General features: G+C 40.6%; 1 protein-coding gene across 1 annotated transcript in view; it reads left to right on the forward strand.

The window, feature by feature from the left end:
* The window catches only part of LOC122787874 (granulocyte colony-stimulating factor receptor-like), a 335,697-nt gene that overhangs the window by 246,441 nt on the left and 66,956 nt on the right, over positions 1–22,300 (forward strand). The window contains exons 8-10 of the mRNA XM_044054791.1: positions 4,123–4,205; positions 16,510–16,726; positions 20,935–21,123. Coding sequence (XP_043910726.1) covers positions 4,123–4,205; positions 16,510–16,726; positions 20,935–21,123 — 489 coding nt within the window. The remainder of the gene's footprint in view (positions 1–4,122; positions 4,206–16,509; positions 16,727–20,934; positions 21,124–22,300) is intronic.

Consider the following 22,300-nt stretch of genomic DNA (forward strand, 5'->3'; position numbering starts at 1 on the left):
ATCACCAACGTCATCCTACAGACCACCATTCTATGCTGCTTAACTACACTTTCCCCAGTCACCACTTTACAGTCTCCTATCTCCTTCAGACTGGCCCTCCTACATAGGATATAATCCACTTGTGTGCATCTTCCTCCACTCTTGTATGTCACCCTATGCTCCTCCCTCTTCTTAAAATACGTATTCACCACAGCCATGTCCATCCTTTTCGCAAAATCCACAATCATCTGACCTTCTGTATTCCTCTCCTTAACACCATACCTACCCATCACTTCCTCATCTCCTCTGTTCACTTCACCAACATGCCCATTGAAGTCTGCTCCAATCACTAGTCTCTCACCCTTGGGTACACTCACCCCCACTTCATCCAACTCACTCCAAAATTTTTCTTTCTCATCCATCACACACCCAACTTGTGGAGCATATGCACTAACAACATTCATCATTACACCATCAATTTCAAGCTTCATAAACATCAGTCTTATCAGACACTCTCTTCACCTCCAAAACACTCTTGGCAAACTGTTCTTTTAGGATAAACCCCTACCCCATTTCTTCTCCCATCCACACCATGATAGAACAATTTGAACCCACCTCCTATACACTTGGCCTTACTTCCCGTCCATCTGGTCTCTTGCATGCACAATATATCAACCTTCCTTCTCTCCATCATATCAGCTAGCTCTCTCCCTATACCAGTCATACTGGCAACATTCAAAGTTCCTACCCTCAGTACTACACTCCTAACCTTCCTCCTCTCTTCCTGCCTTCGGGCATGCCTTCCCCCTCCTCTTCTTCGTCCAACAGTAGCCCAATTTCCGCCAGCACCCTGTTTTCTAACAGTACTGGTGGCGGTCGTTGTCAACCCGGGCCTCGACCTATCTGGTATGTAAATATGAAATGTTCTCCGCATCAGTAATTTGGCAGAGGTTTTACGCCGGATGCCCTTCCTGATGCAACCCTCCCCATTTATCCAGGCTTGGGACCGGCACAAAGAAATGCACTGGCTTGTGCATCCCCAGTGGCTGGCAGGGATAAAAATATGAAAAACAGTAAAAAAAAAAAACTACATAAATGCAGTTTCCTTTTTTAACACAGAAAGAGAGCCTTACATTTTCATGCCATGATTTCTGTACGAAGGAATGCTTTAAAGAGAGTGCTTCTTTAATGTGAACCCTTTAAACATAGTATTAAGATACTGAGAATACCAAATGAGTTTGGGCACTGTTGTTAATGTGTTTCTGGATGTGGGGAATATGGCTACTTTTACAGACAGCAAAATGCTGCACTTGAGAAAGCTCTAGATTACTCCTGCTCACAGGAGCACAGTATGATGGGAAAATGGGCAGTAAGGCAAGTCTGCAGCTTCCGTCTTGGACTTTGCTATAAAAGTATTGCATATAAAAGGAAAACATCAGATCACTACAACACTTTTCAATATTACTGATGCACTAACAGCTTTGATTTTTAAGGTGCTCAAGCAGTACACAGTGTGTCAGCTGTGTCACAGTCAGCACCTTATAACTGTAATTAGTTAAGTATAATAGAATATGGTAGCTTGGTTAGAAGACAAGCTCACTATCCTTGGCAAATTTAAAATTATTTTAATGACCTTAGATTTAAAAGTATCACCTGGATTATGTTTGGACAACTATCTTTTAAATGTACAGGTACATGTACTGTTTCACTCAGACTCTGAAACCTGAGGTGTTGAAATAGTGCAACAAGTAATTAATCTATCATCAGCCATTCAGTACATAGTAAAGCTTTCCACGTGCTGTGCAAATATAATTCACTCTCTGCTTGGATTTGTACGCATAGATGTTGTACAGACTTACACTGAGGTTTTGTACTAATTTAGAAACATGATTGCCACAGCCAATGGGTTAGTGGTGTATGCTGCTTTCCATTTGTTTCTGCTTAAGGTTATGTTTTAAAACATTATCTTCTAATGCAATTTTTTGTGCATCACTGCTATTTGTTTTATATATATATATATATATATATATATATATATATATCTATATATATTCAAAGTTTCCAGAATGTATATTGAGCTAAATGTTTCCTGTACTAAAGCATATAGTAGTATAGGCCATTCATAGTATAAAATAAGGGGCGTGATGCCTTATGTGTTCTCCACTTAATTCTAGCTGGTACATTGTTTCAGAGCTCTGTGAAGAATTGGGTGTGTCTGCCTATAGTCTCCAGCTATGCACACTGTTTCCTGCTACATTCTATTGTACCTCTGTTTAGTTTACATAGTAAAGGTGTTAAACCATTTAATGTGTTTAGACATTGTTATTTCAAGTTAGAACTTTCAGGCTAATGACATAACTGAAGTAATGTAAGAGAACACTTTAGTGTGGCAGGTTACTCATTATACCCTCCACAGTGAAGAAAATGAGTATAGGCAGCCCACAATCAACAACACCCCCCCCTGCTGTACAGGACATTACCATATCATGCGTTGTATTAAGGGCTAAGCCAGTAGCAGTAAAGATGACCTAAGTGACAGGAAGGTAGTATACAGCTGTTTGCACTAAGTCCATACAGTTTACCTAGAATTCTACCACAGACCGTAGCAAGCAAAGTAATTGATCCAGAGCCAAAGTCAACTCATGAAGACTCCATAGGAAGACCCCATAACATTTTCATGCTATATAAAAGAAGTAGATCGCCAGGCTTTTCATCTGCACAGATCCTGCTGCTGTCCAGTTGTTCCTCAGCCAGGTTTCAAACCTAGGTCTAACAGATGATGGTCCTTTGCTTTAGCCTCTGTGCTATCAAGCCAGGGGATGAATATGTATACATCTCCACCCCTACAGTTGACCATTAGCTGATCCTGCTGCCTCTCCTCACTTTCCATCTCTCTGAAATCAGCTGTTCCTCCATACCTGATATGATAGTTTGTGCTGAAGCGGAGATTGTGGTAGTCTGTGCAGACATTCTGTGCTTAGACCTGCCCCGAAGCATATGATGCATAAAAATGTAATGGTGGGACCTTGCAGATGTCTTTCAGGTGCATTCTCATTTTATATTGGTGAATGCTTAACTCACTCCTGGTCCCCACTGACTAAGAGAGTGGCACCATCAAGTAGGAAAATCATTTCTCTCTCTGAGATAGGCAAGCCCAGAAATGTCACTTACCTATTCCACCCCCAGTTCACTGCTCAGGAGCAAGGGCCACTAATCCAATCCTAGTCTCCTGAGAAGGAGTCAGGATTCCATCCCTCTGTTCACAGAAAGAGGATAGTTTCGAAGACATTTGTTGCTTTTTTTCCCCTGCATTTTAGCTACATTCAGGTTTTAGTACTCTTGTGGTAACTAAGCATGCTCAGTAACAAACACACAAGTATTGCTCTGAAGCTGTTCTCTAGTACAATAAACTCTCAGTTAATCAGCACCCATGGGGATTGGTAGATGCCGGATAACTGTAGTTTCTGGTTGCTTGACAGTTACTATTAAAAATAGACCTGACAAATAATGTACCCTATATTATTACCATACCATAAACAAAACACTGTATTGATTTGATTTAAATATTGAAATACAGTAATTAAAAGCCTTGCTGGAATAATAATATTTTAAACTTATATTTCTGCTAGAAAATGTGGCATGCAGAATGGTTTTCTGTGACATGCTGATTGGAATTGAATGAAATGAACAGAGAGAGAATGCATGAATAAAAACAGAAGCAACTATGTGCGAGAGATTGGAGAGAGAAAGAGCGAGTGAATGCATGTATGAAAGCTGAAGAGACTGTGTGAGAGAGATCGGCGAGAGAATATGCAATGTGATGCAAACTGACAGAGTATGGACCGAGTGTTGACATTTTAGCAATTTGAATTGTTTGGTTTGACTTGTTCTCAGGTTGGGGAGAGAGGGAATTTATTTGTATCTTCCTGTTTAAAACTCTCAAACTCTAAAAATGTAAGGTATGTTTCTATGGGGGTAAACGAAATGCAACACACAAAAAACTGAATTGTTCATACTGTACTGTATTTCTTTGATTGTTTTCTGGTTGCATGAGAGCTCTGGTTAACTGAGTTTACTGTAGGAGTATAATTACCAATGCAGACCTCCTGTTTCATGGAACTGTTTCTGTTTTGTTTCATTTAGCGCCATCTAGAGGACCAGCGGTGTGGTGGAAGATCACTGGTTTTGATGCAGATGGAAGGAGGGAGTGTATTATTCTGTGGAAGGTATGTGTAAGGTTATGGGACTGTGCTAGAGTCTCACATACACATGGCTACATGGTGAATGACATATTATATGTAGAATTATTTTTGTTTTTTTAGTTTTTCCTGTGTTTCATTTGTTAAGACACAGTAGCAATTTAATTTCCTAAGTAAGAGTAATCTTTTAACTGTAATACCTCATTAAACGTCACAACGCTCCAGATTTTCTCATAATGTCCAGCGTTTTGCCTCATATTTTTGGTCTGTGTGTTATAAAATCTGTGGTTGTCTAGCAAATCACTGAGGATTGAATTCACTAAATAATGATTGACATTTGAGTTTCAGACTTTATATGCTTCAGAAAGTACATACTAATACAAAAGCTGTTATTTTAACAACTGTCTAAGTTTATGAGTAATATTTAAATTGTCACTATTTTTGGTCATTTGTCCCCCCCATTATTATAGGCTTTATCCAGATTTATTGCGACAAGAGATTGAGAAGCATGCATCTCATTCATATATCATTCAGTCAATATACTAAGGTAGTTCATCCATTTTTATTGCGACAAGAGATTGAGAAGCATGCATCTCATTCATATATTATTCAGTCAATATACTAAGGCAGTTCTTCATCCATTTTCCTCATACCTTATGTTGCCTGCATTGTACCCAGGGTTGCCAGATTTCTGATGGGCCAGGTAGGGACAAAAAAAAGGGTCTTTCACACTAAGTGAAGACCAAAAAAAAGGTCTTTAATGCGAAACATTGCAGTTCCGCATTAAACACAAGTAGCTCAGTGTTTGTCGAGTTTTGATTGGCCTGTATGCCGGTATATGAGCCAATCAAAAAATTGCACAGCGGACCCTCTTCTGTTCAATGCGGAACATCAGGCAGTTCTGCATTAAACAGAAGTAGCTCCGTTTTGCGATTTTTTTTTTTTTTTGATTGGCTCGTATCCCGGCATACAGGCCAATAAAAAAAAAAAAAAACAAAGAGGAGGCTGTTTCGCCGGGATTTTAACTGGCAGTGCAGGACTCTGGATCAGGCTGCTGATCCCAGGACATTCCCGTTCAGATAGGGATGTGTGGCAACCCTGATTGTGCCACACGACCCAGCTCATATTACACAGGCAGACTATGCTTGTATATTGATTCCATCCTTCCAAGATGCAGAAAAATGTTGATAATGCTAAGAGTCTACTCTGCTAGTTTATATTTGTAACTGTAGATTTTAATCTTACTTTATGTTTTGGAGTTGTATTACCTGTAGTGCTTGTATTATCTTATTTGAGTCTATACATCAGAATCCATGCAATGAAGAGAAGTGACCTCATACAAGACACACACACAAAGACTTGAGAGGTTATGCCATATTCTGTACACCTTGTAAATATATACATATCTTAAACTTTTTGTAGCATAGATAGCATACTTGAAATTATTCTTTGTCTTAAATGTATTTATATTGTCCTCTACAACCCTCACATGTGGAGCTGTACTTCCATTTCCTCTGCTACAAATATATACTAACTCCAAGATTGCTATACCTCAAAATAAGAAAAATACTCTGAGGTGTGACAGCCCTGGATTTAGAATATATTGTTTTACATTCCCAATTGTATTTCTACAGTTACAAGGATATCAGTTATGGTCCTTGGAATGTCAGCAAATATCTGTGCCAAAGCACTTGCTTATGGAAAAAGTATTGCATTTTATAACTTTTATAGGTTCATAGGTTTATACTAGGTTAATGACCACCATGGTCTTTACAAGCCTAGCTGTGCAACCTAACCCAGTTTTGTTCCTGAGTTCCTTGGATGCCTATATAATGAGGGGATGTTAGTAAAAAGGTAGCCAAGGGTTTTTGGGGGGAGGATTGTTAGTTGGGGATTAATTTACTTACTGTTGACTTTTCTGTCCATCAGCGACATGAGGGCCAGACTGAGAGTGAATTTACAATTTCCCATTTAATGTTCAAGGTTTCTTTTCAATTGGGTCAGGGATGAACTCTGCTTCACATAGATGGGGATCTTATTCCATAGCATGGGGATCCTTTGAGACGCACATCAGTCTCTCCAGCATGTTCTCTTTGTGTCACAGACAAAGTTCAGGTCCTTGGATCTAGTGTTTCTGGTGCTGTTTGTTTTGTGGATGTGAAAAGAACCATCACAGCTGGATTTGAGGATGCCTTATATGCTAGCCATAGATTGTCTCTCAGTAACCAAAAGGAGACTGAGTAGATTGATAGGCCTTTAAGGTGATCTGTGTAAGACTGTATTCATAGCCTGGATTCTCCTGGTGAGGAACCTTTGAGGGCATTCCAACTGTTACAAGTGCCTGTTTAGGTACAGTCGAATGAGGCATTGTACTCAGTGATGTTTTTTAAGGGCTGAGTAGACTGATGCTGTAACTTCCTTTGCCTGAATGCCATACACGTAAGAACTGGGTGAGATAGAATGATTTTCTTCATATCTTGGCTACATGTTGGTCAAAGGCTAGATTACTGCCTACATATTTTCCCAGATCCTTATCAGCTCTTGGGGATGTTTTATCAATGGAATAATTTGGGTGGATGATTTCCAAAAAGGCACAGTAATGTATTTCTTCACACTGAGTTTTAACCTCTGACTTTGGCACCAGTCATTTGTTTGTGTTACACCCTCTTGTAGGATGTTGCTGTCATGGGGGCACATATGATAGCTCCAATTTATATTCAGCTGCAAACCTGGGGAACCATAGGCCTTTGATGTTAGCTTTACTTCCAAGAAGTAGATACCAAACAGGAGTAGATCCAGCATGAAGCTCTGGAGTACTCTGTTGGTGACCTGTCTCCTGGTGGAGGTGATCTCCCCAGTTCTGACTTTTTGGGTCCTATCTGTGAGCCAGCCAGCAATCCAGGAAGTTATGTAGGGATTTGTGCCCAATTGTGAGAGTTTCTCAACAATACTTGAGTGGGGTATAATATTGAATACTTTGGCCAGGTCAAGGTAGACGGTATGCATCATTTTCACCCTCATCCATAGCCTTGATGACCCTTTTGAAGAAGTCTAACAGATTGAGTATGCAAGACCTTCCCTTAAAGCTAAACTGGGATGGGTCCAGTGCCTGTAGATTTCCAGCATCCTTGTTCATTTCCATGATAATTTGTTCCATGGCTTTGCATATCAGACTTGTCAGACTGATTGGTCTGTAGTTCCCAGGTTCAGTCAATGGGCTACCATTATGAGGAGGGATGACTGCTGCGACCAGAGTTTCATTCATCTGGCATGTAACCTATTCTGAGGCTGTCATTGAACAGTGCCTCAAGTGGTCAAACTGGGTCTTGTTTTAGGCTATTTAGGAGTCACCCAGGGATGTTGTCAGGACCCATTGAAGTGTGTGTTTTTGGCTTTAGTGAGTGCTACCAGGATCTTGCTCCCTGTTGATAGTTGGGGGATATGCTAAAGGTGATTTCACAGGGGGGGAAGTGGGAATGAAGTTAGAGTGAAGTTTATCAACCAGTAGATTGTCTATGCCACCCCAGACAATGAAGACTGTGACATTTATTACCAGTTGTGCACACTGCTAAGTGTTACCTTTAAGGTTCTTGACATAGCTGAAGAAGCCTTTGTGATCATCCTTAGCCGGGGGGGGGCTGTCCTGACCTCGTAATTGCCCTTGTTGGACTCTATTAGTCCTCTGTTTCTTGTTTACTTGAATCAGAGAGCTAATCTCTATGAGAAGTGTTCTTTCTGATTTGGGCTGTGACTTTTTTCTTTTGTTATATACCCTGTTAAGGTAAGGATTCCACCAGTGGGGTTTGTTTTTGGTGTTGGATCTGGACTAACTTTTGTAAATAATTCTGCATGGGTACCTGTATTCTTGGTGTTTGGGGGAGCTGTGAATTTTGACAAAATGTCACTTAGCAGGATGTGGTTTGTTTTAGAATAATTCTTGTTACAGGTTTAGTTGGGCTTTCCAGGTTGATTTTTATTTCAAGGGAGACAGCTTTGTTGTCTGACATTACCAATTAGGATGCGACACGTGTGTGTGTGGGGGGGTGCAACTCTCTTCCAAGTTGGATATGTTTGATGATCTGGTTGGAGTGAGCACTGTTTGATCCAGGGTGTTTGACATGAGAAAGTCTAGGAAGTGTTGTACCTGTGAACTGGAGAGTTCCCAGTCTACAGAAGGGTAGTTAAAGTCTCCAATGAATAGGGTATTTGGTTGGATGGTGAATTGAAAGTTGGTCTGGATAAGAGTTATGAGCTTCAAGCCTCATAGAGGGTGACCTGTAGCTAGCCAGAACATGGTAAGGAGCCTTGTGTATGGAGACTTGGACATAGATAAACAGTGCAGGATGGAGTAGTGGTGCACCGGTAGCATTGTCGCCTCACAGCAAGAGGTTCTCCAGTTTGATTCTTGACTGGGGTGCCTTCTGTGTGGAGTCTGCATGTCCTCCCTGCATTCGTGTGGGTTTCCTCTGGGTGCTCTGGTTTCCTCTCACATTACAAAGACATGTATCTGGAACCTTTCTCCCTGGGCCTCCACTGAAAATTGGCTTCATTCCAAGTCAGACTTTCCTGGTTAACAAATGTAAAATAAAATAAATAAGCTCCAGGGTATCATCCTGTTTAACCAAACTGGAATTGTATTTGTTGCTAATGTTGATTGAGACACCTCCACCTTTAGCCCCTGTCTGTGCTGCTGTTGGTCTTAATGTGTGGAAGGCAATGTAGCCTTGCATTGCCAGAGTACATTCTTTGACTTTAAACCAAGTCTCAGCACCACAGATGTCTGCAATCTCCAGAGTAGGAAGAAGTTGTAGGGTGTGGAGTTTCTTGTTTAGTCTCTGAGCATTGAGCAGTAAGACCTTAAGGTTGCTTTGAGTTTTTTTTCTTTTTTGCTATGTTAGCAGTTTTGTTATTTTGACATTTCCTAAAAAATGCTCTAAGGGGGATAGATGAAGTTTTAGCCAAATTCCAAAACCCAGGGGGAACAGGTATAGACCATGCTTGACAAAGTAATGTGGTCTGTTAACCATGTCTTCCCATGCTGGTAGATACTGGATTCCCCTGGAGTGACAAAAGAAACTAAGGCAGTTATTAAAATCAATCATTTTCTGTTTATACTGTAGCATCATCCTTGGTGAAGGTAGAATACTGCTCAGTGCAAGGCACATGCCTATATGTGACACATATCCATAATGCCTCTTTTCCCAGTGAGGTATGTTTCAGGTCATTTACACTAATATGTACTATGATAGAATCATATTGGCATCTGTAATGCAGTGACTTGTGTGTGCATGATGTTGCAGATCCTTGCTTCAGATAGGCATCTTCTCCTTGTCCAGCCTGGTGAGATGGGCATCTTTGTGTTGTACAACAGAATTCCTCATGACAAAAGTACTAGAGAAAGGGATTTGCTTTCCTTATGGGCTTTGCTGTTGGGAATCATTAGATGTAGGCTTATGTGAGGTGTTAGGTCATGCCTGTGGTGTGTGCTTTAGTGGGAGAGAGTGTGTGTGAGAGTGTGTGTGTGTGTGAGAGTGTGTGTGTGTGTGAGTGTGTGTGTGTGTGAGAGTGTGTGTGTGTGAGAGTGTGTGTGTGTGTGAGAGTGTGAGTGTGTGTGAGAGTGTGAGTGTGTGTGAGTGTATGTGTGAGACAGTGTGTGTGAGAGAAGGTCTGTGTCTGTCTGGTGAGTGTGTGAGAGAAGGTCTGTGTCTGTCTGGTGAGTGTGTGAGTGTGTGAGTGTGTGAGTGAGTGCCTATTATGTATGTACATCTCTTGCATACTGTGTTAGTGTCTTTAAGGTTTAAAAGAGTATCAGAGTACATGAAACTATTGCCATGTTGTCTCAGGATGCTCGTATCTTCCAAGTTGGCCACAAAGACATTAGGAAATTGCAAATCCATGTTGTCAGGACCTGTATTAGGGTTGGGCTATTATGATTTCAGGAGTTGGTTTTACAGGCATCACCTGAGTTGTGTGGGTTATGGCTAGATGTTAGCTAGTGCTGTGATCTTATATTACTGCTGTTTGATGCTCTAACTAGATGCCATAAGCTTTTCTCCATGGAAAGCCTCTCTGTGTTACAAGTTAAAGTTCTAAGTATTACCTATATAAGTTTGCTACTTTACACCACCACTGCACAGTGGACAGTCCTGCAAAAAAGTGTCTAATTTATAGCAGGCAGAAAAAGCTGAAAAATAACACTCATGTCCTCTGGCCAATAAAGTACTTCACTTTGAGATCCCTGGAATGCTTCCCAGGCAATTTCAAAGTACACTAACAGTTAGGTTTGCCACCTTTTATTATGGCCAAAATCAAACTAAAGTCACACCTTCTATAACCCTGCCCACCTCCTTCTGTTTGCCCATTTTACCCCCTTAAGGAATGTTGCTTTTCCTGGTTTCCTTCACAACTGCACCACATTAGCGATGCTAAAAAGTAGTAGAACTGGACATTTCACAAACTCCAATAGCCTTTTTTTTTTTTTTTTTTTTTACAGAATACCAAAGTTTTTGCTCAGTGTTTTCTAGGCTACCAGACAATTGGTTTGATTTCTAGATAGCCCGGAAAAAAACTGATAGGTGGAAACCCTACTAACAGTCTAAGGAAGGGCCTTCCCAGTTTCTTCTGTCAGTAACCAGTACGATGAGCAGAGGAGCTAAGAGTGGGAGGAGCTTCCAGGGCCAGATATGCAGTAGGGGCAGGTATCCCAAAATCCTGCAAGTATAAAAGCACAACAGGAATAGGGTGGGTGAGGATCAAATTCAGAAGAGAGATTTGATAAAATAAAATAAAAAGAGGGCCAGAACACTTAGGTCCAGCACAGAAACAAAAAAAAAAACTGTAGAATGTAAAAATGCCTAAAATTAATGGAATTTAACTTCAGATAAAGAAACACTATGCACAGAACTGATTTAAAAAGTAACACAAGGTGCAGTATTGTAAATGTAGTTAAAATGTACTTCCCTGGTTTTGAAATGTAATCGAAATGCTTTGTTTTCAATCCTCCAGCAAGTCCCAAGACTCTTGCATAGCACACATTGAGTGTATGCTCTTAAAAGCACACCTGTGCAACATACATTGCATAGTATACCTTTATGCATTAAATGTCAAGCAGTGCATGAAGCCCACCATACCTTGTAAACCTTACACAATGCAACACACTAGCATTGCTTACACAGTTGATTGGAAGTATCAAACCTTGAATTGGAGCATCACATTTACACCTACATTGTGTACTACATATACATTATATGTAACATTCCATGTTGCACCTTATATGTTGAACCTCATGCTGCACACCTGACATTGTACCCTAGACTGCACACCTTCTACTGTATGTCATATGCAATGCATCTCATATTGCACAACTTGCACCACATCCCTTGTATAGTACACTCAACGCATCCTGTACATATAGTGTTGTGCATACCGATCTGTGCCATTTGCAATGACTGTAAACTCAGAATACTGTACCTTATTCAGAATGTTCATATTTTGTGCTTCATACAGTAAACATGATACAGATTATGCATAGTTTAGCTTAAACGACTCATTGCATTTTATTACAAATATAAAAATATAAAGCAAACAAATAGTTTACAACTTCTCTTGATCATCAAAAAAAAGTTTGTTTTATGTACAAATGGCATTATCAGTCAACCCAGTAGTTCTCTGTTTCAGCTTTGTCCAATATTTCTAACTTTTTACTCTTTCATTTCATCTTAAGGAAGCAATTGCAATTTCTTTATGACATAGTATAGTGGCCATATTGAAATTCTTCAAAGCTAGGAGCTGTATCTTTTTCTAGTTTAATTTAATTATTTATCTTGCAATTTTAAGGACCATATTAAGCAGTATTATTTTGAATTTAAGCAACAGAATAAGGGGATTAGCTAACATTAACGACTATAAATTGTATACCTTTCAGACTAAAATCCAAGTAAAAAAACCTTAGAAATCTTTCAAAAACTTTGTTCGTTTCACATCTAAAAAGTATGACACCAATCAGCTTTCAATTGCTAAACACCAAAACTCCTTTACTTTCAATTGCTGTTTACAGTTTCAACATGAGAAATCATTAGATTTATACATTTTATTCATCCTGAAAGGTACAAGTGCGATATTCAGGTGTTTCCAAGCAAAAATCTTCCAATAAGTGATAGTAGAACTTACTAATCTTAAAAATTAGATTCTTACATAACACAGAGCATCTTAATACAAAAAATTAATTTTTAAATGAAAGCTACCCAATATGGCAAGAACCCATCACACTAAATTGTTCATCCTACATGCATTTCTTTTTGGTGTTCCCATTTAAGCCTACATATATGCATTATCTCGTATGAAGTACCTTACACTAGAGTCCTTACCCAGAACATCTCTCACACACATTTTATAACAAACAGCTACTAAGCTTACATGAGCATTTATTCACTGAACCTTACAAAGAAAACGTATACAGTACTTTGCCTAAAATGCATATTACCACACCTTTATGTAGTACAATATATAAACAGTGCAACATGCACAACTTACCTTACAGAGTGCTTTTTGCATACACCTTGTGCAAGCATACTTTGTAGACAAAACCTTACTTAACACCTGTGTTTCACAGTACACTTCACAGAAGACACCTTGAATAGCACACTTCTCACAAGCTCTCTTCACCCAAGACTGGACTAGACAGTCAAGAGGAGAAGGTAAACACTTGCACCACACCACACTCATCACATAGTCCCTCAAAACCTACACCACCAAAACACACACATAGCAACACAAAACACACCTACATTTGCGGAGGCTCTCAATAAAAATCTGCTGAAGCAACAGAGACTTCCAAAGCAGAAATGCATGCAACCTCCACCCTCCAACACAACCCAAATGACACACAGCTCACACTCTAGTCATAGTTGACTCTATAGTCAGGCACAATGGTGTTCCACTCACCAGGCTAAACAAGGACAAAGTTACTGTCAGCTGCCTGTCGGGTGACAGGATCCGGCACATAACGCACGCACTCAGGTCACTCCACAACAAGTACAAATATGACTCTGTCATTGCCCATGTTGGTGTGAATGACCTGATACATACCTCCCTGGACTACATGAAAATAGACATGGAGGAACTCTCCAATCTTGTAGCCCAGGCAGGTATGACCCTAGCCCTGATTAGCATCCTGCCATCAACCAGAATGGTACCATAGTACAAGGACAAAATGATTGACTTCAACAATTGGCTAAGCTTCTGGTGTCATTCTAAGGGGATCCAGTATCTGTCTGCCTGGGATGACATGATCGACAGACCACGATGCTTTGCCAGAGATGGCCTGCACCTGTTGCCCTTGGGATTCCGGATACTGGCTAAGGCTCTTGACACCCCTATAGTGCCTTTTTTAGGCAAGGTTCAAATGACAAATTCACCACCGTAACAGGAACAGGCAAGCAAAATCTGAGGGTAATGCTAATCAGTGCTAGAAGTCTAAACCTCAAAATGCATTCACTCGAGGCACTCCTTAAAATGGAGAACATCGACATCTGTGCAGTGACAGAGACCTGGTTCAAGGCTCAAAAGAGTACCCCTGCATTACTAGGCTATAATTCATACCACACATTTCAGCTACCTAACCTGGACTGAAACATTAAAAGTGGAGGTGTGTCCATATTCATTAAGGATATCCACACCTCCAGGCTAGTTGCTCAGCATAATGCATCCGAGATTGTCCAAGTGCAACTACCTCTGGGCAAGACTGCAATCCAAATTGTAATTTGCTACAGATCCCCCACCATTCCCCAGGATTCCCATTCCTCATTTCTTGATACACTTGAAAATATTAGGGTACAACCCAACACCCTAATAATGGGCGATTTCAACTACCCCACCATTAACTGAGAAAATACTCGTGTACCAACTCTTTTGCTCAACGTTTTCTGGAATTCATAAATTCCAGGGGCAGCACTATCCTAGACCTGGTCATTACCAACATGGGTGACCGATGTTCCACACCAGAGGTCAATTCCTTGTTGGTCAGATCCGACCATAAGCTAATCAGCCTAGGCATCCACATCCCACCCCCACCCCCCACTAGGGAAACCACTATAAAAAAAAATTTCTCCAAAGCCAACTTTACACTTCTTAATACAGAAGTGGCAAACTTCATGACACCCATGCAGATGGACAATAGAGGTACAACTGCTGAATCCTACACAAATGCACTTTATAAGCACTTACACGAGTGCATGGATCATGCTATCCCTAACAGAACCAAGATGCTATCCTCCAAAAAAAGGAAGCCAATCTGGTGGTCCCCTGCCATAAACAAACTCTACAACAGGAGAAAGAAACTGTTGCAAAAAAAGAGTAAAATCCCATGATTGGAAGAACTCCCTGGTCAGCCTCAGTAAGAAGCTGAGATCCCTCATAAAATTCTCCAAAGCTAGTTATGAAAACAAAATCACCACTGATTCTAAAGACAACCGCAAAGCATTCTATAGCTATGTCAAGAATCTCAATGGTAACACTCAGATCTGCTCTGAGTTGCAGCACAATGGCACTAAATATACATAACCAACTGATATTGCCAACATCCTGGCAGATAGGTTCAGTGCTAACTTTACCCCCCCACCCCCTAAAGGGCCCATCTCTATACCGGAAGAATGCAAAGTTCCTGTAATCACTGCTGCGCAGGTAAAAACCACACACTCCAAAGCTAAGAACACAGCATCCGTGGGACCTGACAACATCCCAGGCTGCATTTTACATGAACTACAGAATGAACTGGCACCCCACCTAAGCACCATGTTCAATCATAGCCTCACCTCAGGCTTTGTGCCCACTGAATGGCACACAGTGATGGTTATCCCACTCCACAAAGGGGGAGTCACCATGGACCCTGGGAACTACCGCCCCATTAGCCTAATGAGCCTGGTCTGCAAGGCCGTGGAGTGTATCATCATGGAACTTATAAACAAAGACATTGGTAATCTCCAAACTCTGAACCCCACCCAGTTCGGGTTTGTAAAAAGCAGATCATGTCTCCTAAACCTGATTGACTTCTTTGAAGCAGTCACCAAAGCCGTAGACAGGGGTAAGGTGGTTCATACAGCCTATCTAGATCTCGCCAAGGCTTTTGACACCATCCCCCACTGTGGAATTATAGAAAAACTCACTAAACTAGGTATGAATCCCTATGTCACAAGATGGGTTGCCAAATGGCTGACAGAACCCACACTGTGAAAGTAGCAGACTCTAAATCTGACTTCAGACCAGTGACAAGTGGAGTACCACAGGGTTCAGTCCTGGGTCCTCTCCTGTTTGGTATCTACTTTTCTGAAGTACAGGCTAACACAGAAGGTCTTCGGCTAACAAAGTTCGCAGATGACTGCAAACTAGGAGCCATAATTGAAACTCCAAACGATGTGGACATCCTACAAAAGGGCCTCACTGAGACAGATGCCTGGTGTCAAAGCCATGGCCTCAAGCTCAATGCCAAAAAGTGCATTGTCATCCCCTTTGGTAAAATCTCTGTACCGATAGTGTGATGAGACCTTGTGACACAGGTGGACAGTAGTCTCTCCTTTGGTAATCACATCGCCACAGTAGTCAGGAAATCCTTCTACGAGGCACACCTCATCACAAAAGGTTTCTCCTCCAGGAAAAAACAGGTCATTGTTCCCTTCTACTTGTCACTCATTAGACCTATTATAGAGTACAACGCCCCTTTTGCTATGTACCTCACAAGATCTCTACAATGACTGGAAAGGCCGCATAAATACTTCCCAAAGAGGATTACTGACCTCAAACAGATGCCCTACGCAGACCGTCTCAAAAAACTCCAGCTTTACTCCATCGCATATCACCTACTCAGAGGTGATCTCTGCTTAACATGCAAAGCTATGTCAAACCCAGAGCTGTTGGACGTACTACACTTAAAGAAATCCCAATCCCTCTGAGCTACATGCTCTAGGGACCTAAACCTTGTCACCACAATAAACAGAACATGCTGGAGGGATAGATTCCTGTCTCAGAGACTTCCCATACTCTGGAACAAACTACCTATCTATATCAAACAAAGCTCCTCATTAGCACTCTTCAAGAAAAATGTTGATTGGATGGGAAATAAGAAATTCACCCCGGGGATCACCTTTGTGGCTTTGCTTGATAGGGGCACAGGAAAATATTTTCTTGGGTGGCAAAAGCCAGGGTACCTTTTTGGCTAGGCTTGTATAGGCCCTAGGGCCGATAGCCTAGTACCTACCTATGAACCTGTGAACATGCATAATGAAATATTCTGCTCATGGCAACTAGACTGAAAGGAGTGTTTTACTTTAAATTACAGCCTCTGAAGAAAAACGAAGCAAACAGCAGAATTCTGAAGTACAAGGTTTACTATAAGCAGGATGGAAAACAGTCCGCTCTCCCAGTATGTTCCACTACAGAATTTCAGTGTGCGATTGTAGTACCTCTTGAGTCGTACTCTATTTCTGTTTTTGCTCTGAGCACCATGGGGATATCACCTCCGACCACAATAACAATTCCCCCAGCAAGCCAAAAAGGTATGTATGTGGCCAGCACTAGAGGTAAGACTGTTGAGAGGCAGCTACCATTCAAATTGGGATAGAGATATGACATGATTTTATTTTCTTTAAGTTCATTCTAATAATAATGCCTTAGATTTTTTTTAATTCCACCCTATCTTTCTTGTCAGTTTATGCTGTTATATTCTTTTTACTGCTTATTCGGTATTTGTGTTTAATTGCCTTGGAATGTTTTATTGCTTTTTCAGCAAAACCATTGCTATACTCTGAGGGAGAGGGTTGTCAGAAGGGAGAAGTATGTCAGGGTTACACCAGTAAAGGACTTGGAAGTTTTAGACCATGCCCTTGACTTGCCACTCAACTTGCACACAGAGCGTGCCACTTTGTGATAAGGGCTTGCCTTCTGGTATTCCAAACTGAAACAAATCTGCAGGTGTGGTCACTGTTCAGCATTATTGTAGAACAGTACCTCCCCAGATGCGCATTAGCAAGTCCTGCCTAAAACCCACCCACCACCCAAAACCCAGTGACGTGTTCAATTAATGATTGAATATTCATGATGATGTCTTTACCAGTCTCATGATTATTCATTTGGTATTCAGCAAGTTAACTCGAGGGGGCAAAGAAACAGATCTGGAACTAATGCAAATGGAAGACGCATAGTATATTAGCATCATGCTGTTTTAAAACAGATTTATGCATTAAGATAGAAGATCATTACGCGGCATGCAAACGCCCATCCAGACAAATGTTAGGGTACTACAATACAATAATGGCAAAGAAAAATGCTAAAGAAACAGCACTAACTGCAATTGGAACTTGCCCATGTATTTCTAAGAAACAGAAAAGATAAGGTCATCTCTCTCTAAACTATACATAACAATAAGAAAAAAATGTGCAACAGAGATATAACTGTAAACTGACTTACTACAGAAGTGAATATGCAATTGTCACTTACCTGAAGACGCATGTAAACTCTTTACAAAAATATGTGCCGAAAGAAGGCACTGGACAAGCATTCGTATGAGGACCTCTGTTTAATAACATGTGAAAAGAATGGACAATATAAGGAGCAGACTTTATAATACCTAACACACCCAGACTACCAAGAAACCAACACTGTGCACTGGACTCACTTCCCCATAAAGGATAAATTAAAAAAACAGAATGTAAAATATAACCTAAATTGCAATTAAAATGGCAATCCCCCCCCCCAAAAAAAAAGGGGGGGTGTCACAGTCAGTGTTACTCTCCTTGTCTGAATCAGTGCCCAAGGTGTCAATATGATTTCTAGGGCACAGCTCAGAACCCTCATTTCCTGCCTCACTTATGGGAACATATCTGGGGTGATTTCCATATGTGTCGATCAACAATCAATGTATGCATGATGTCACTATCAAATCTACATGACAGTCAATCATGCATCATTTGCATACAACATTACGACCACTTGGCATGTCATTCATACAAGCCACGCCCACTTATGCTCAGAACAACTGGGGAGGTACTGTTCTACAACAATACCCAGTGTGCTTAGTTCAGTGATTTCCACAGAATTTAGTTTCCCTTGGCATTGATAGAGGTAACATCTAAATTATCAAACTGTTGACAGATCTCCCTGATGTCAGTTGCCTAAAATAAAGAACATTGTAATTTGTAGGTAATCTGATCAGTTCCTCAAACTGCAGCTTGAACTTCATACTGTGGACACTTTTATCCTGAAAGTTAATTCAGAAGCTGAGTTGCAAAATCACTGTCCTACTTCTAAGAAGAAGTAGATTATTCATGCAACTTTACTTCATCATGAAGGGTCATACCTTCAGTATGCTGAACACTGTAGACAAAGATATTGGAAACTACCAGTGTTATTTGTCTGCATTTTGTCTTATCAGCATGTCCTTGTAAGTTGAGAAATGTCCTGTATTTTGCTGCAAATTTACAGTACACATTTTCCTTTAAATGTCCTTTCGAATGGGACAGATGCCATTTCTCAGGATAAGGCCATAATGTTGTAATTTAGATTTTGCATCATGGCACAAATAGGATACTGTGTTCAGAGACATGATGCACAGTCTTCTAGATGGGAGTTTTGCTGTGTTACCTTCTTTACTGTTCAGCTGGGCTTGCTGTACAGCTGCTGCTGCTGACTGTGATCTCTCACAATGTGCAGCTTCTGCCCTGCAGGTCTGTTGTGTTCCCAGCTTTTCAAAGTGCCCATAGAATTATGTATCCAGATAGCACTGTGAGTATTGTGAAGTACGACTTGTGGTGTATTGGGACACCAGAGCAGACATAACCCAGTTGGTGGAATTGATGAAACACTCTCGTCAACTGTCTGTGTCATGATCTGTCTCTGTTTGGTATACTCTAAACCTTATGAAGAAAGACACCACATTTCCTGATCTTGCATATGATAACAACATGTTAGAAAGTAATCCCTTCCTCGTAAAAGAATGGTTTGCATGTCGCATGGGCCTGGCAAGTCATAGCCTTTTGGGAAAGTGATGATTCCCATTGAGTTGATGTGATACAGACAATGTAAACAAATGTAAACATTCACATGGATCTTGTATTGTAGGAATTGTGCAGGAGAGTAATCTACAATGTGGGCAGATGTGTTTAGTTTTGGAAGTGTGTGCTTCCCCAATTGGAGAATGTTAAGTAGTATTATGTAAGGATGTAACTAGGCCATGGCACTGTGGTTCTTAGCATCTATATTACATAATCGAACTTTTAAAAGTTTGAACGTCATATGGTCGACACCATATGATCGAACTTTTAAAAGTTTGAAAATGTAATAAAAAAAAATAAACAAAAGAAAAAACCTACATGAATGGTTTAAGCAGGGAGAAAAGCCCCCCTGCGCCCAACAACACCCCACTCTTTAAATATACCAACTCCGGGATCGCACTACAATGCAGAAAAGGGAAATCTTCCCATTCCACCCTGTACGGAGATCTCCATTAAAACGTTTGAATTTTTAAAAGTTCGATCATATGGTGTCGACCATATACCGTTCGAACTTTTAAGAGTTTGACAATGTGATATAGACCCGGTTCTCATTCCTCTGTAGCTGTGGCAAGGGGTCAAGTCATAAAATTGTTTGCTGATATTATTGGCATTACTACAAAGTTTAATTTTTTAGGATACTGTGTTAATGAAGATATCTGATACAGCTACTGATCCCATTGAGGGAGCTTGGCTGTGCCACTCTTTGGAGACAGAAAAGGTATGGTTGTGGCAGTGTGCTTTTGTGCACTGTACTTCACAGCGGAATGTATGATTGCTTCCCCTTATAAAATAACATTTTGTGCATGATGTGGGTCCAGTTAATGTTGTTGATGCTCAGCTTATGTTACGCTAAGCAACAAATCAGCATTTCTTGGAGATCAGGTGCTGGACTGTATGTGATGGTGCAATATCTGCTCATGTACACCTGTAAATCAATGCCACAGGTGTTATCTGTGAGTCACATGTCTGTGAATTGCATACCTAAGTTATCAATCCCCATTTGCATACCAAAAGTACACTGGTACTCCATTGTACATAGATGCATTTACAAATCCTGTATGGCTGAGATATGTGGATTGGGTGACACACCAGCCCTGTATGATTGCAGCTAATGTTTCTAAATCATCTTTTTCATTTTACCATTGCTGCATTTAAAATTTGGAATAAACTATAGTTGTCTGAAAGCTTTATCTGAAAGAGGAAGCATAGTGCTGAAAGTCTTTAATGTGTGTGCGTAGGTCTGTGTACATAAGTCTCTCATTTGTGTGTGTGTGTGTGTGTGTCTGTGTGTGTGTGTGTGTGTGTGTGTATATATATATATATATATATATATATATATATATATATATATATATATATAAAATTAGCGAGGGGGTGTAGTACTCCCTTGTAAGGATGTAGAAGGGGGCTTGCCCCATCCAGAAATTAATGTTTTTTTTTTTTTTTTTTTTTTACAAATAAGATTTTGCATTTGCCGAGGCTGTTTCTTAGTGCATGTGTACTGATGTACAAGGGCAGTGTTTTCACAGTCAACATTGGGTGTTTTCACATTTATATATAGCACACATGATATATCATGTGTGTGCATGTGTATGTATGCATATAATGTATGTATAAATTTGAATATGGAATTTTGCAACCCTGTATATTGACCTGCATATTTTAACTGTAGAGTTTAATTAGTGGTATTAAACAGAAGTAATTTTTTTTCTTAGCAGCATTACCCTTGCTTCATGTTACGTGTTCTTCCACTGAAGATGGCCTTCTGGTCAGGTGGCAACCAGTATACTCCCAAGCATCAACAGCTTACATCATTGACTGGTGTGAGTTTTTCAATGAGAATGTGTGCAACAACACCCGGTGGCAAATAGAACCAGGCAATGTCACCCAAGTACACATTAAAGGTAAGCAGCTGTTTTGGTTCTTTTTATATTTCTACTATTGCTAGATAGCCTGGTTGGTAGAGCTAGGACATTATTTTGGTAGGAGTACAAAAAACTCTGTAGTGCGTTATGGGGGGGGTGGGGTGTGAGTGCCTAACCTTGGAGAGGAGGACTGTGGTTGGGATGCAGATTGTTAGTTAATCTTTGTTGGATGCTCCAGCTTGAAGTGATTGCCAGGCTGTGTGTACAGAATGGCCTGGGAAGCAGGTCTGCATTAGGGCACAGGTCAGACATGTTCTCACAAGCCATGCTTTATTGGCCAACCTTGCTTGCAGTTTAATGGAATCATGCCAGGTGGAAGGACCTAAGAAAAAAAATGTCCTAGCATGCAGGACAGTATATGTGATGCTGCCTTGCATCTAGCTTCACTTTGAATTTTGACTTCTTCCTCCCCACCCCCGTAATGGCAGAAATGGCCCCAATTCTGGGAGGGCAGCACTGGGGATACTGTTTCGGAGAACAGGAGTGGCTCCAAGCAGCTGTCAGTCAGTTTGAGGCATACCAGGATCATAGGATCATAGCAGGTTATTAGGCTAATGACCCGAGGGCTCTTAAAAGCCTAGCCAAGTTTTACCCTTATTTCCTTGATCAGCAGATGTCACCCCTGTCCAAGAGGGACACAGGTGAAACCCCTGGGGTGAATTTACGGTTACCCATCCGATCATCCAGATTGCATTTGAAGACGCCCAATGAGGTACTCTGTTATGGTAACCTCTGGAAGACAAATCTGTCCCTCCAGCAGGTTCTATTAATGTTAACATACTAGGTTAAAGCCATTAGAGCAAGTAACCCGTGTACCATTTGACTTACAGATATGCAGCAATTTACAATAAAGCAGGGTCAAAGATTACCTTATATTCAATGCAGAGAGAACCTCTGAGTAGTCTGTATGAAACAGAATAAAGTGACCGTGATTTCAGACTATCCTCATACGACAGATGCTGAAGACCTTGAATTTTCCTTGTGTGGAACCTCTGTGGTCTCTCCAATTGCTGCAGGTGCTTTGAAAGGTACAAAACAAAAGGGGTATTGTACTCAATTATTGGCCTGATGATGGAAGAGTACAGATTGGTTATAACTACTATTTTTTTTTTTTGGAGGCAATGCCCTTACTTATAAGATGAACAATATAGAATTC

This window comes from Protopterus annectens, chromosome 13.part0 (genome assembly GCF_019279795.1).
Source record: "Protopterus annectens isolate FY-2018-M chromosome 13.part0, PAN1.0, whole genome shotgun sequence".
NCBI lineage: Eukaryota > Metazoa > Chordata > Ceratodontiformes > Protopteridae > Protopterus > Protopterus annectens.